The following is a 16662-nucleotide window of genomic DNA, read 5'->3' on the forward strand; positions in this document are numbered from 1 at the left end:
TGCTACACCTGTATCTCCTTTTTCTTAATGCTTCTCATTTTTTTTAATTTTTTTAAATTAGATTAAGTGTTTGTACTGCAAGTTTTTTTCTCTAGATGTTCTGTTTGTTGGTAATGGGTTTCTCAAATTCTTAGTGATCTCTATTATTGTTGAAGTAATTTTCTCCAGTCTCTCAGATGTTATTTGATTCATTCATAATTCTTTCTTTCAGCTTTCCTTCCAAATTTTTCAAACTTTTCTGTATGGTTTACAAAGCTAAAATATCAATCTCAGAATAACTGTATTGAAATTGGGGATGATAAATATTTAGTCATCCCCAGTAGCTTTAGGAGAAAACAAGATAAAGAAATAAATAGAAAGGTGAAATGAAATTAGGAAGCAAAAAAGCATTTTGCCTGTTATATGTTAGGAGATTTACCTATAGATTTAAAAAGAAAGCTAATTAATATATGCATTATTCTTATGTATGCATAAGAACAAGCGTGATGACTTAAAAACAGGAAGACAGGTTGCATGTGGTTCAAAGAGCCACATGCTTCCTGGAGAGAAAAATGCTCTACATCAAAAATTAATAGGATTAACAAGATGATTGAAGAGAATGATATTCTAAAGTACTGTAAAGCATGTAAATGGAGATGGGCTGGCCATATTAGCAGAATCATCAAAAGAACAAGATGGAGGAGGCATATACTCAGCAGTAGACAGAAAGAGGCTGAAAAAGAAAAAGGAAGATAATTCAACTACTTGTAAATTATGCCAATCCTTTGGGAAACAAGAACTATCAAGTGATGGACTAGAATATAATGCCTTTAAAAGTTGAGAGAAATTGTAGACCATACATATATTATACAACACTTGCAACGTAGTCAACTCTTAAACAGCATTTGCTGTAGTGAGTTAAAGTAATAAAAAACCCTTGCCTAAGACCCATAGGAGTGATGCTATTTAAAGGAAATTCACTACAGCAATCTTTCCATTAAATAAAATATTCTTTTGAAAATATTTCATTAAATAAAATATTTCTTTCACACATTTGCAGTAGTAAGAAATGACTGTGCATTTTGGTCTTTGTACTGAAAATAAGAGCAAGAACTTTGTTTTTAATTCCTTCCCACAATGGAAAAGGAGTTAACTGCAAGTGATTTAATAAAAATCACAGCAGCCAAATGTATATGTACTTAGGTTAAAAATAACTGAAGAGCATGGATCTTAAAATATATGAACACTGTGAATGTTTTATTATACAAAATTTTCAGGTACATAACCTAGTTTTATCAATCTCCTGATCTAACAAGATGATGATAACATCACAGTCTGCTGGATTAGGAAATTTTATTGGACAGATCTTTCATTATATAAATATGCAAAGAATTGTTAAAATGATTAAGTGTCATATATACATATTAATATACAGTAATTATCAAAAGTGCACATATTTAAGTAGAACTTATTTGATGTTTTCTAGAAATAAAGTTAGTCTTATCTGTTTCTTTTATTCTGATGATTATATGAAAGAAGATGCCTCTGAAATATTTGTTAAAATATTGAAAACCCTCTAATTTGAAACAAATTTTAACTTTCTCCTCCACCCCACTCTGACAAATAAGACCAGTTAAACTTCAGCTTTTGTTTATTGGAGAGTTTAACTTGCTTACAGTTTTTTTACAAAGAGAAGTAGAAAAAATACATATAAGAAAATATATTTAACACCAGAGCTGCCAAATATATTTATTTGCATCAGAATTTTCTGGCACCTAACCTATACTATTTCCTGAAAAGTAGAAATAAACTATTTAGGAATATTATCACAAAACCAACCATACTTGACTTTCAATTGAAAGTAACATTTATTACTGTTTTGGCTGTTATCTACCAAACTAGGTTTTTTTCTAGGTTTGAAAAAGTGAGATACTTTTTCAAACCTAGTCTTCAGCAAACTAATTTCTCAAAAATAAATTATTTTGTTCTAATAAAAAATGCTTCTAGTTCTTTGATTGGCAAACTTGCTAGCATTTTTGTGTACATAATCATCATCTTTTCTTATGAATTTAAGATATGTAACTTAATTTACAAGACTATCATTCCTCACACAGGAACACTGTAGATACCATTTAGACAAATCATGTGATAAATATTTGTGAAACTTAAGGTGTGAATTATTCGTATAAAATTGTCTCTCCCCTACTGCAAGTATTATTTAATGATTTAGTAATTCAGAAAATTAATAAAGAGGCTAGAAACTTTCTTTGCAGCAATTAGATAAATATATTTTATAGATTTTGTGTTCAAACATGATATTTTTTTTTCTTACCTCAATGAGAAGATAGAATAATGACATGGATTAGTTGTATCTGTAAAATGATACCAATAATTTCATTTGCATACTTGTAAAAAATAACACAAATGAGAGTTGTACATAAACTGCTACAAGAGTTTATATTTTCCTATAAAGTTTTTAGGAAGAATAATTTTTCACTAGCAAGCAAATGACAAAATTTACACAGAGACACATGACTTATTTCTTATATAAAATTGTTTTTTATTAATTTTTTTTAATATGAGAAAAGGAAATGCAGTTCTGTCATAGTAGGAATACAATTATTAATCAAAATTTTTAAGCAGCTTTTGAGAAGAGTTAAAAAAAATTATAAATAAAACTATCTGGTCTTTAATTTCATTTCATGGTAGTGTATAAAGATATGTATATTATTTAAAGAAAAAAATGAAATTCAAAATATTTTTGTGTGGTAAACTTTGTGCTCTGTATTCAGAGGATCATTCCTAAAAAAATAATAACAAAACAACAATAATAATACTGATTTATAATAGTTATAATTTAAAACAGAAATCATCTGTAGCAGTGGAAGAGAATGCCGATTATTAGTATAATCAAATCAAAACTGTATGATAGAAATGATGTTCGAGATTTACAACATTCACAGTAAAATAAAAAGATATTTAATAAAATTATAAATTTTATACCATACACAATTCATACAGTATTAATTGTCTTGTTCACTGCAGGTAGTAACACTCCAACAATAGCAGATAACTCTGCTGGGAAACCAAGTATAAAACATCACCACCAAATACCCATAGCAGCACACGGCCATCTGCAAGTCTTTGGTTTCACTGAAGTGGCAATGAAAATTGTTTAACAACCATTTTCTCAAACTGCACTGCACATCATGCGTAATAACTTGGAGAAACTAGTAGATCTGTAATCACAGCAAGTTGATCATCAGTGAATTTTAATTTGTGATCACGCCAGTTATCATGGTGTGTACGGCGGAAGTTTGATAGTGTTTTCTTTATAGTAGTCTGAAAAACAAAAGAGATAACACAATAAATAACTTTGACATCTAATCTCTCTATCAACAGTAACAGTATTAATATTTTCAACATCATATTTTCTCAGTCTAGTTTTTTAATCTTTATTTAATTATTACATACATCTTCAAGGGCTACCTTTCCTAATTGAGTTGTGGGGGCAACAGCTGCAAGAGGAACTTCCAATGATCACAATCCTCTGCCACCAAGCTCAGGTGTTCTAGTGGGATTCCCAAACGTATCCACCCAAGGTTTTGGATATAATCTATCCAGCGAGTCCTTGGCCTTCCACGTGGCCTCCCACCCTCTGGCTTGGCAAAGAGGAAATGCTGAGAAAGCCTTTCTTGTGGCATTCTGACCAGGTGCCCGTACCAATGTAACCTCGCAACACGGAGAAGCAGTGGTTGATTATTGAGGGTTTCCCGAATTGGAGAGCTTCTGACTCTGTCGCGTCTTGTCAGCCCCACAACCCCTCGAAGGAACCTCATTTCAGCCGCTTGGATTCGTGTCCACATTCTTTCGGTCATTACCCAACTCTCATGACCATAGGTGAGGATGGGGACATAGACTGTATTGAAGACAGCCAGCTTTGCCTTCTGGCTTAACTCCCGCTTCAATACTACCAAACGACCAAGCTCCCACAATATTGAGCTTGTTAAGACAATTCGAGTATCTAGCTCTACGTCCCATTTTCCATCATTCGTGAATATGGACCCAAGGTATTTAAACTTCTCCACCTGCCTCATTGGGACTCCACTTACATGTAGAGTGCACTGGAATGGTTGTCTCGAGACCACAAATGTTTCAGTTTTGGCTACACTGATCTTCATTCTGGCATCTGCACAAACAGCCACAAACCTATCCAGGGTCCGCTGGAGGTCATCTGTGGAAGAGCTAAGCAGAACTAGGTCATCTGCAAAAAGCAGATGTCCAATGCTACATCTTCCAATTCTGACACACTCACTGCCTCGGCTGTGCCTATCAATCCAGTCCATAAATATTATGAAAAGGAGGGGTGACAGAACACACCCTTGGCGGAGGCCAACGGAGACTGTGAAAGGTTCAGACTTAGTGCTGTTTACCCTGACACAAAACTCTGGGCATTCATACAGAGACTTGATGGTAGCTAATAGTTGGCCATCCACTCCATACTCCTGTACTACTTGCCAAAGCTTATCCCGAGGAACCTGGTCATATGCCTTCTCTAAGTCCACAAAACATGTGTAGACAATCTTGGCTTTTCTCAAAGATTTCTCAAAGACCTGCCTTAAAGTGAAGATTTGGTCAGTTGTGCTTCTACCAGGATGAAAGCCACACTGATCTTCCTGGAACTTTGACTCAACTATGCTCCTGCACTGTCTTTCCAAGCTTCTAGCATACACTTTCCCAGGCAAGCTGAGCAGAGAGATGCCACGATAGTTATTGCAATCCTTCTGGTCTCCCTTCTTGAAGACTGGTATCGCCCGGATATCCAAGCAGCCTGACACACTCGAGTCAGCCAGAGAACACTGTCTCAATTTAAGGTTTTAGCATTTTGGGCCGAATTTCATCATTGACAGCAGCCTTGCCCGATTTTAGTGATTTTATTGCTAAATGGACCTCTTCTGATGTGAGACTAGTCATTGCCCCGATCTGCACCTCTTGGATGTCCACAACTGCTGGGCCACCCGGGTTAAGAAGGCTCTCAAAGTATTCCCTCCATCTGTGGAGGATATCCTTCTCGGTTGTTAAAAGGGCACCATCAGAGGCCTTAATTGCCCTTGCTGTGCACGATTTCCTTCCTCGAAGGCAGCGGATGGTCTGCCAGAATACTTTGTTTGCATAGGATGAGTCTAATCTTTCTCCAAAGGATTCCAAAGCCTTCTGCTTTGCTGTCTTTACTGCCCCAGCAACAGCTTTTTGTGCCTCAGCATACCGCAAACGCATCTCAGGTGACCTGACCTATGTTAGGTAGGACTCCTTTTTTGCCCGGACAGTTTTATGGACTTCTTGGTTCCACCAAGGTGTCCTTTTCTCACTGCCAGTTGCCACGCCGAGCCACTTTCTGCCACAGCATGAGAGTGCAGAGGCAGTGACAGCTGTTCTGAATAGCTTCCACTCCTCCTCAACATCTGCAGTATGCTTGGGAATCTCTTTGAACCCGGAGGAAATTCCATCTGCAAAATTCTTCCTCACAGCCTCATTTTCCAATGCCTCTCATTTCATGTGGTACAGCTGCTTAGGCCTACCAGCGTTGATGGTAGCATCTGGTTTCTGAAGCCGTAGAGTGCACACAACAAGGTGGTGGTCAGTTGACAGTTCTGCCCCTCTTCTCACACAAACGTCCAACACTGAAGAAAATATTTAATTATTATTATTTTATTTATTTTAAATGTGTGTGCCCATGAGAGGTTGAAAATCTATAATATACTGGTATTTCAGGTGGGCCTGAAGCTACTAGGAGGAAAATATATTAATTTCTGATGTAATCCCCATTAGCATCCATAGGGTTAGCAGCTATCAGATTCTAATTGATTTTTGGAATGCCAAAACTAAAAACTGTGTTGATGAAAATGGATACTTTGTGGTTAAATCCAAAGTTGCACTCAATCACAATTCCCAAACCTCACCTTCCACATGTTGCAGAAAAAGGGACTTTGGTGAATTCAGCAAAAAGATATCTTTCTAGTTTATGAAATGCCAATTAGACCCACTAGGCAGTAAATGCCTTCATTGCTTAGTGGAACATTGCCACCCTGTTTAGTGGAAGTCTGAAGTGGCCAATGCCATGTTTGGTTTCCAGAGTGGGGATTCCAGATGTTGTTCACCCCCCCCCCCCCACCCAACTTTTTCCCATGGTGTGTGAGTGATACCCTTCAAGGACATATCAAACATACACAAGAACCCCAAACTTCCTCATTCTCAGGATACAGCAGCAAAACTGTTCCATGGGCTGGTTACCAGATAAGACAAGGGCTACTGTCTGTTCGAGACTATTTACAAAACAAAGTGATAATAGCCTTGAACAGATAGAATGTTCCATTTTACTGCTGTGCCAATAATAAATGGTTCTAGAGGCTTGCTGCTAGACAGTACTCATTGCCTGATGGTCACAAGTTAGGAGGCTCCCAATTGGTTGCTGCATAATACTATTGCAACATACTCAGCCACATCAATCATAACTGGAGGTGATGATTGATGTGGTAATCACACTGGTAAGAACATGTTATTGCAAGACTGGTCACTTTCTGTATGATAACATGTCAAAAAAGTCTATCTCCTCCTGTATACCTTACCCTCTTTTTAACAATTCTCAAATCAAACCATGGAAGAAGACATCTGTGCTACAAAGAAGTTGTTATATTGGCTACGAAGCATTCCCCTAACCTCAAGAAGTATGACCGTATTAAATTGCCAAAGATCTGAAAGATAACTTTATATTATTCAGCCCTTAGAGGGCTCCTTGTCAGGACAGTAGTCTTTTTTCAGTTATAATTTGAACTGTTTCTACAGCTATCTTGTGTGTTGTGTATTTAAACAATAATAAAAATTTGTTTTAGCAGAAATGTATTAGTCTCTCTCTTCCTTAACATCACCAAACCCATATAACCTGCTAAGGTTTGAACTAACTGTTGTTGCTAAATAAAAGCTAATACTTTAGAATATACCATATTTTGTTTGTGTTAAATGAGTGGATTTATGAAAAAAAAAAGTGCTTAGATATATTAGTTAATATGTAAAAGTTATTAAAATTATAAAAATCAATTAAGTTTCAAATACTTTGGCTGAAAAGCCACTGGTCTGATATACAAATTGGGTGCTACAATCCTTACATACAATAGTGTTGGACATATGAATTTTGTTATTATTTCAGAAATACTTCTCAGAATCAAAGACTGATTATTCGTTACCGTTTTTTTTTTTTTAATATTGCAGCTTTTGCAGAAGTATGCTAAACGATAAAATAACAGAGAATAAAATCATGATTCTAAAGATAATAATGTAAAAATATATTTTCCCACTTTTCTTCAGAATAACATCAAGAAGGTGCTCTAATATGGCAAAGGCAAAAAATAGATTTACAATTAACAATAAAATAAAATTTTCCTAAAATCCGAAATTTCCCTAAAGTTCTTTTTTATTTTTTGATAAATTGATCCAAATTTACTTCTGTTTTTGCCATCAGAACTCCCAATTGCTTTATAGTACATAGTTTCAATTGTCATTATTGGATAAGAAATATCACGGTTGATTCTTCATTTAGGAACTATTCTAAATCGATATTGATATTTCTCAGCCACTGATATTTCTTGTGCAATCTAAAAAATTAAAGGCAATTTACTTGTAAAATCTATTTTTTGCCATTGTTCATGCACTAAGAAACATCAAGAAACATTTCATGACTTTTGGGTCAAATTTACAGAGAGCACAATCTTGACATTAGAGCATGTCTGGATCAGAATGATCCACATTGGGTTTATAATCATTTGAAGGCAATTCAAGAAAATGCATTAAACAGACAACTGAATTAAAAGGTTAAAATGCTCCACAGGCTTACCAATCATACATTATTACATTAACAACTCAAGTGATAACTAAATACAACATGTGATCACACTGCTCCTACTGCACAAAATGATGAGGAGTTGACTGTAGTGACAATTATTATTATCTGAGACCTCCAGGGAGATAAGGACTCATCGAGGGAGGCTGTAAATTATCCAACCCAGCTATCATACCTACCTTCGAATTCATTCACACTAGATGCACTCACTACCTGTAAGGGAAAATTATTCCACTCACTCACTGCTCTCTGGGAGCAAAAACCTAGCTCTTACCCCTTTCTTGACTGCAAATAAATTTAACTTCCATGGATGCCCCCCATGTTCTCTCCCCACCTTCCATATAAAGAAAAATTTTATCAGTTGAAATGCTATAACACCCATTCAAAGGTTTATAGACCTCTATCATATCACCCCTCTTTCTCCTGTTAACCAGAATCTGTAATCCACATACTCGCAATCTGTCCTCATAATCCAGATATAATCTTTATAACCCTTCTTTGCACCCTTTCCACAGCTTCTTTATCCCCTTGGAATAAAGAAGCTGTGCACAGTAATCCAAGTGTGGTCTTATAAAAGGCTTATAAAGAGGCAAAATTACTTCCTTATCCTTACATGTCAAGGTTCGCTTCAACATACCAATTATCCTCTGAGTTGTACTTACAACTTTTGCTATGTGACATTTGAATTTTAAATTTTTATCCACCAATACACCAAGATCCTTTGCTTCTTCAGTTTCTTGTAGCATAACCCCACTAATATAATATGCCACTGGAACTCGAATCACGCCAAAGTGGATAACTTTAAAGTTACTAACATTAAACTGACAGCCATTTTGTCGTGATTGCCCTGCCAATCTTCGCATCATCAGCAAACAATTGCAAATCTAATGATAGACCCTGTTTGATGTCATTAATGTATAGATTGAACAATAATGGCCCAAGGACTGAACCCTGAAGTAAACCACTGGTTACCTTAAATCTGGCAGATTCACACCCACTATATACCACTTTATTATATCTGTCTATCAACCATTCCCTGATCCAAGTCAATAGATTATGTTCCAATCCCATATTCTCCAGTTTACACAACAGCTTGTCGTGTGGTATCCTATCAAATGCCTTAGAAAAATCCAACATTATCATAGTGTATCCACTCCCTTTATCCAACTCGGTCGTAACATTGTTATAAAATATGAGCAAATTGCTAAAACATGACCTTCCTTTAGTAAACCCATGCTGTTCTCCGCAGAGTATAGAATGCTTGTCTAACCATTTCTGTATGCAAGTTCTTACCAACTTCTCTAAAATCTTCAGTACCACAAGAGAGATACTAATAGGTCGGTAGTTAGACACATCAGTTTTTGCACCACCCTTGTGCAGTAGAACTATCATACATTCCTTCGATTCCTGTGGTATCATTCCTGAGCTGAGACTCAAGTTATACAAATGTGTGAAAGGCCTAGCCAATTCAGCTGAACATTCCTTTAACAAACGGGCAGATATTCTATCTGTCCCTATTGGCAAATTCTTATCCAGGTTATGCAAGAGCTCTTCAACCTCATTTTCATGAACTTCTAACTCTTCATCCAACGTAACAGTAGCACCATGCTACATACACCTGGGTGATATATCTTAGCAAAGTGAGCACTGCTTAACTGAACAATCTCTTTAGCTTCCAACACTAGTGTACCATCTGCATTCAATAAAGTTATTCTTCCACGTTCATTCTTTCTTTTGCTTGCGACATAATGATAAAATTCTTTTGGATTGGCTTTAGCTTGCATGGCCAATTTCTTTTCATACTCCGTTTTAGCTTTGTTCACAATACTCATTACTTTTCTGGCCTGAGCTTTATATATTTCATAACGCCTCTCACTGTTATTCTCATGATATTCTTTCCACATCACCTTCTTCTTGTGGATCTCTAGCTTAATAAGGCTGCATATCCATTTCACTCATTTATTCTTCGAACACTAGGGATACATTCAGATACCGCCTCATTCAAGCACTTTTTCAAACATTCCCATGCATTGCTGACATTTTTTCCATCCAGTAACTGATACCATGGGACGAAAGATAGTATTCTTCCAAGTTGATCATAATTTCCAGCTTGTAATTCAGCATGTAGCCTGATTTAATCGTAGCTTCAATACAAGTAGATACTTCCCAAGAAAGAACAGCATGATCACTGTCACCAATTGGTAGTAAAATAGTCATATTCTTGACAGAAATCCCTTCTGATTTGAGCTATGAGTAAATCCAGCATTCTTTGACCTCAAATTCCTTCTTTCACATGCTGCTTGAGAAAGTTATCTCCCAACAATTCAATAAATTCCTGTTCTTTCTGATCATGAGATTTCTCTTCTACCCAATCAATGTTTGGAAAATTAAAGTCACCCAAATTGGCGATGCATTTCTTCATCCCCTACAACTGAGCTGTCAGGTCTGTAGCAACAACCCACCATATATTTCATTCTGTTAACCTCCACTTCACACCAAATAGACTCAAACTCATTGCTACATGGGACATTGTTACATCATTGTTTTCTTGTATTTCTACCCTAACTGGACTTAAGTCATCTGATATCATTAGTAGCACTGCTCCTCCTCTCCTATCTCTGATTCTGATAGTGAGGTTTCACTAATGCCAACAATCTTAGACCACATCGTATTCAATAAAGCAACAAACTCACCCCTTTGTTTCTAATGCTCCTGGCATTTCTGTATAAACATAATAAATTATGACCTAGCCTATTCTTATAATTAGATATGCAATGTATTTGGTCTTGTTCTAGAATTTTCTCTTTTCCCTCTCCAGACATACTTAAAAGGTCCAAATCCAAAGCATATTTTCCCACTCTTTCGCCACATACATAACCATATTCAAAGGCATTTATATCTTTATCACGTTTGTATACCATAGCTGAACTTTCACACACATTTTCCCCATTCCACCCTTGATGATCTAGTTTCCCTGACTCTCTACATTAAGTCTCATACCAAGAAGTAATTTCTCCAGGCTTCTGATGCCAAATGAATTCAAGTGCAGGCCATCATTCTTATACAAATCTTTTTTGCCATCAAACACACCTCACACGTCTAAAAACTCACATCCATATCAATCTATTAATAACAGTGCAAGATAAGAAAGAAGAAGATAGTGAAGACAAAAAAGAGGAATTAGAAAATAGAATACAAAACTAAGTTGGTAAAGGAACAATACTAAATGGAGATTTTATTTTTGTTTATTATGAAGGAATGAAGAATGTCTTCTTTAGTCATAAACAATCTGTAAAGTTTATACTCCCATTTCATGCATATCAAAAGGTGCTGTAAGAAGCATTTAACATTTTGAGAAACTAAGGAATGTTTAGCAGATTCAGAGTCATTTGCTTTTATAACTTCATACATGCTTAAGATTCCTCAGGTTAAAACATTCTCAGCATATGTTGCATTCAGACAAACATCACTGTCACAAAACAATTTTCTTCGTTGGTATGCTAAAATATAAAACATTTGATTTTTATATTTAAAAAAAAAAGTAAAATGATTATTCCATTTAAATATAACAAGCATAATAATAGTCTTTTCAAACTAAACATGCACAAGAAAATTTCACCAATTATTATTACCAGAAACCTCCAGGTATCAGGGACTCATTAAGAGAGACCACATATCACCCACACCAGCTGTTATACCTTTTTTTGAATTCATTATCTACACTCACTACCTCTATAGATATGCCATTCCAATCATACACCATTTTATGAGAGAAAAATCTAGCTCTCATCTCTTTCTTGGCCACATTCATTTTTAACTTCCATGGATGCTTTTTTGTCCCTCTTCCTGTTCTTTATAAAATGAAATATTCTATCTGCTGTATCCTTTATGACCGTTTCAGAAGTATTATTATTAAGAGAGACCTCCAGGGAGTCAGGGACTCATCGAGGGAGGCCACATACTACATGCACTAGCTATCATACTTATTCTTGAATTCATTCACGTTGCTTGCACTCACAACATCCGACAATCCATTCAAATCATGCACCACCCCATGAGAGAAAAATCTAGCCCCCCCTCCTCCTTAGCAGCATTCGTTCTGAGCTTCCAAGGATGCCCTCTTGTCCTTTCCCCATCCTCTATAAATTGAAAAATTCCATGAACTAAAATCCTTTATGACCCTTTCAGAAGTTTGTAAGTCTCAATCAAATCATCCCTTTTTCTCCTATTTGGTAGTGTCTGCAGTCCATACAAACACTAGAGTTCAGGAGCCATAAATTCTAATCTGTCTTCATAATGCAATGAATATTTCACAATTCTGATATAATTTTTAACGCTCTCCTTTGCACTAATGTTTATTTTCAAATAAACAATATCATGTAAGGATATTGTTTATTTATAAATAAACAATATCCTTACATGATAATGTTTGTTTCAGCATTGCAATTATCTTCTGAGTTGTATTTGTAAACATACCCCACCCCCCCACAATTTCAACTTCTTATTTATTGAAACTCCAAGATCCATAACCCGACCAGCTTCTCCTAACATAATTTTGCCCATATAATATGCTACTGGACACCAGAATGCATACTTTATATTTTACTAACATTGAAATGACAGCCATTTTCACATGCTCACAATTCCAGTCTGCTGAAATCATTCTGCAAGTGCCACATGAGTCGCATTCCTGATCACTCTGCCTCTCTTTGCATTATCATCAAACAGCTGTATGTCTCCTATCAAATCCTTCCCAATGTTGAATATATAATGATTTGACTGAATAACGAAACCAGACTGATCCCTGTGGTGTGCTCACCTTAGATCTTGCAGACGCACACCCCCATACACCATCATTGTCATCAAATTCCTGCTATCATATCATATCCTGTATATGATATGATAGTAGCACATGAAAAATTTACATCATTACTAACTTCCTATCTACAATTTTCCTCCAAATCAGTCTGTTACTTGTCAAGACTCCAACATTATCAGATCTTATATTCCTATCATCTAAGGCACTTTGTACCGTATCAATCCACCTATATCTTGGTCTTCCTCTGTGTCGTTTTCCTGCCAACCTGGCAGAGAACACTTGTTTTGCTAATCTTTCCTCGCCCATTCTGTTTAAGTGACCATACCACCTGAGATTAGTTCTGCTAATGCATTCCTAAATGCTGACAATGTCAAGTTTTTCCTAATATCCTAGTTTTTAATATGATATTGCCACTGATGCCATCTGTTCAGGCCTCTAATCTTTCTCAGGACTCTCATATCTGTGTTCTCTAGTCTATCGTCAAGTGTTTTACTTCAGACCCAGATCTCAGATCAATAAGTTAAAACTGGTTTGAACACTGTCTTGTATACAACTAATTTAGTGTTCCGACTAATTTCTCTCTTATTCCATATGAATTTATTCAATTCACTTCCTACCATACCAGCTTTGTTGATTCTGTTGTCTATTTCCATATTTAACTTACCATCTGCACTAAAAATTATGCCTAAGTAGCTGAAATGTTTTACTTATTCCACAGGTTCTCCGTTCACAATGCAGTTGACATTTTCAACAATTCTACCTATTTTCATTGTCTTTTTATTGCTGACCTTCATACCATATCTATTACAACAGTTATTCAATTGAGTCAGGGAATCCTACAGACTTGTAGCAGATTTATTTAGAAGTATAACATCGCCTGAATAAAGCAAAGAGCTGACATTAACATCTCCAATTCTGATATCATTTTTAATACCACTTTCCTTCATAATGTGATCCATATAGATAATGAATAACAGAGGGGATAATGCACATCCTTGTCTGACACGAGATTTAACATTAAACCACCTTCCTGTACTTCCTTCGATTCTAACTGCTGACTTACAATTCAAATAAAGACTAAGTATTGCTTGATATAATGTCTCATTGATACCATATAACTGTAGCGTATTGAATAGCTTCTCTCTTGGCACCTCGTCATATTCCTTTTCCAGATTGACAAAACTTAAATACAGATCTTTGTTATATTCCCATGATTTCTCTACTATCTGTTGTAAAGCGAAGATTTGATCCTGACAACCTCTATTTGGTCTGAATCCAGCTTGTTCTTCACCAAGCTTTTCTTCCATAATTCTTCTCAACTGTTTCTCAAGTATACTGGCATATGCCAAGAACCTTTGATATGCTTTCTTCTTTTCCTTCACTGCCTCTTTAACTTCCTGTGTCCACCATGGAGTTCTGATTTTTCTATCCTTGTAGACAACCTCACCACATGTCTCTCTGGCTGAAACAATCAGGGCTTTCTTCAAGGCTTGCCACTGAATCTCCAAGGTTTGGTTCCTGTTCTCAAACTCTTTCATTTTTTCTTCAATAATCTTTGTGTATTTTAGTCTACAGTTCACATCTGAGAGCTGCTCAACTTTTATTCGCTTTAAAACTTTCTTACATGTTATTCTTTTCAATATGAAATTCAATTTTACCCAGCTCAAGACTAAATAGTGATCACTTCCAATTTCAAATCCTCTGTACACTCTGGTGTCCTGCACCAGGGGGAAACATCACTATCAACAATAACATAGTCAATGAGATGAAAAGTGAAACAGCTATATTTTCTTGCGAAGTTAATTAAATTAAGGGGATAAAAATCCCTTATTATTTTACAGCCAGTATGCGAAACTCTAAGATCGAAAACTACGATCTACAAGTTTCATGCTGAAGAACTATCAGTGAATCCAAGCATACGTGACCACTTGGTAGTACAACACCAAGGCAACTCAAAGCAAAGGAGGAGCAAACTCCCTCACTATCCTTGATATTTTCTCATAATGTGAAAACACAGCTACTAGCTGTAAAATAATAAGGGATTTTTATCCCCTTAATTTAATTAACTTCACCAGAAAATATAGCCGTTTGGCTTTTCATCTTAATTATAATATAATATATAGAGGCACACCACTCTGGCATTCATATAGTGAGGGTATGTAAGTTCTTTTCACTTAAAGTTTGATATCATCCAGGTCTACCTACTCACTGATGAGACCTCAAAAAAAAAAAAGGTCGAAACCGGTTGGGGAGCGACCTCTGCTCATAATGTAAAGCAGTATTACATCTCCTAGGAGCTGTGTTTTCACATTATGAGAAAATATCAAGGATAGTGAGGGATCTTGCTCCACCTTTGCTTCGAGTTGCCTTGGTGTTGTACTACCAAGTGGTCACTTACGCTTGGATTTGCTGATAGTTCTTCAACATGAAACTGGTAGATTGTAGTTTTCGATCTTAGAGTTTTGCATACTGGCTGTAAAATAATAAGGGATTTTTATCCCCTTAATTTAATAGTCAATGAGACTTTTCTTATTCCTAGCCTCTTCTCTCCATGTGAATTTGTGCACATTTTTATGTTGGAACATGGTGTTAGTAATAACAAGTCCATGTCCTGAGTAGAAATCCAACAGGTATTTGCCATTATTATTAGCTTTGCTCTTTTCTCCAAATTTTCCCAAAATATTTTTGTATGTCTGACAATCATTTCCTACTCTGCTATTTAGATCTCCAACAAGGACCAACTTTTCCTTTTTCATTGTGTCAGTTGCTTTCTTAACCTCAAAAAATTCCTTCACTTCTACCTTAGTAGAACCTTCTGTGGGACCATAGGCACAAATAAGTCTCATTGTCCAGTTCCCAATTCTCATATTTGCCCACATCACTCTACTTGAGACGGCCTGCCATTCAAGAAGATTAGTCTCGTATTTAGTGTTGAATACTGTGGCTACTCCTTCTTTTCCTTGATTGTCATTGCCTGAATATAACATTTTGTATTTACCGCTCAGAAAGATCTCACCAGTTTTTGTCTTTTTTGTTTCAGTCACCCCTATTATGTCGCTATGGTGGTTATCTAATTCCTCAGCTAGCTCCATTTCTTTGCCATTCAGGTTTCTTATGTTGATAGTACCGATCTTTAACTCTGGTGGAGTTGGGGTGTGTTTTCAGATTTGTTCCAGTAGCTGACTTTTCGCTGTTCACTCTGGTTACCTGGCAAAAGCAATGGGGGCTGGGTGGGGGGCCTTGTTTAACCGGGCGACGCCCCAGCTGGCATGAAATTTTGTCATGTTGTACCATCATTTTGTATTTTGGTTTAAGCCAATAAGAATACAATTTAGTCGGCTAAATCCCAAATTGCCAACCCATCCTTGTTCGTTCAGTATCCAGGTAGATACCTAATGGGGTGCACCACAAGAAGATGAGGATTGGGCATTAGGTCAGAAGTCCTGGTCAGTTCTCTGCATTCCTTTAAAGGCTATGTGGAGGTCTCCTCTCAGTTATACAGCTTTGACCCTTAAGCATCCCCATACATTACTTTTTGATATCTGCCAGTCAGCCACTCTTATCCAAACTAATATTTTATAATACACCCTATATCCTGAAACTTATGCAACAGCCTTCCATGCTATATCCTATCAAAAGTCTTATCCAAGTCCAAAAGTATCATGGTCTCCATTCCCTTTGTCCATTTCAAGTGCAACATTATTATAAAATGTCAGAAGGTTACTCAAACATGACTGCCCCTTATTAAATGCATGCTGCTCATTCAAAGTATAAATTCTCTGTCAACCCATTTCTATATGTGAGCTCTTACCAACATTTCCAAAATCTTCACCACCACTCCTATGCAATGCAATTATCATATATTCTAAATAAACTTGACAAGAAATTATATTTTTGTTTAATCCTTTACCCAAGTGTAAGTAAACAAAGTTTGCATGTGAAGTATCTTCATGACTAAGCTACTTGTATA

At 36.1% G+C, this 16662-nt stretch overlaps 1 protein-coding gene across 1 annotated transcript in view; it reads right to left on the reverse strand.

Moving 5' to 3' along the window:
- Positions 1 to 1215: 1215 nt before the first annotated feature.
- LOC150097399 (proteasome activator complex subunit 4-like) overlaps positions 1216 to 16662 on the reverse strand; it is a 646748-nt gene continuing 631301 nt past the window's right edge. Inside the window, exon 45 of the mRNA XM_090407543.1 lies at positions 1216 to 3321. Coding sequence (XP_090263669.1) covers positions 3187 to 3321 — 135 coding nt within the window. The 3' untranslated portion in view covers positions 1216 to 3186. The remainder of the gene's footprint in view (positions 3322 to 16662) is intronic.

This window comes from Typopeltis vanoorti, chromosome 17 (genome assembly GCF_054136105.1).
Source record: "Typopeltis vanoorti isolate ZY-2024b chromosome 17, IOZ_Tvanoo_1.0, whole genome shotgun sequence".
In the NCBI taxonomy this organism is placed as follows: domain Eukaryota; kingdom Metazoa; phylum Arthropoda; class Arachnida; order Uropygi; family Thelyphonidae; genus Typopeltis; species Typopeltis vanoorti.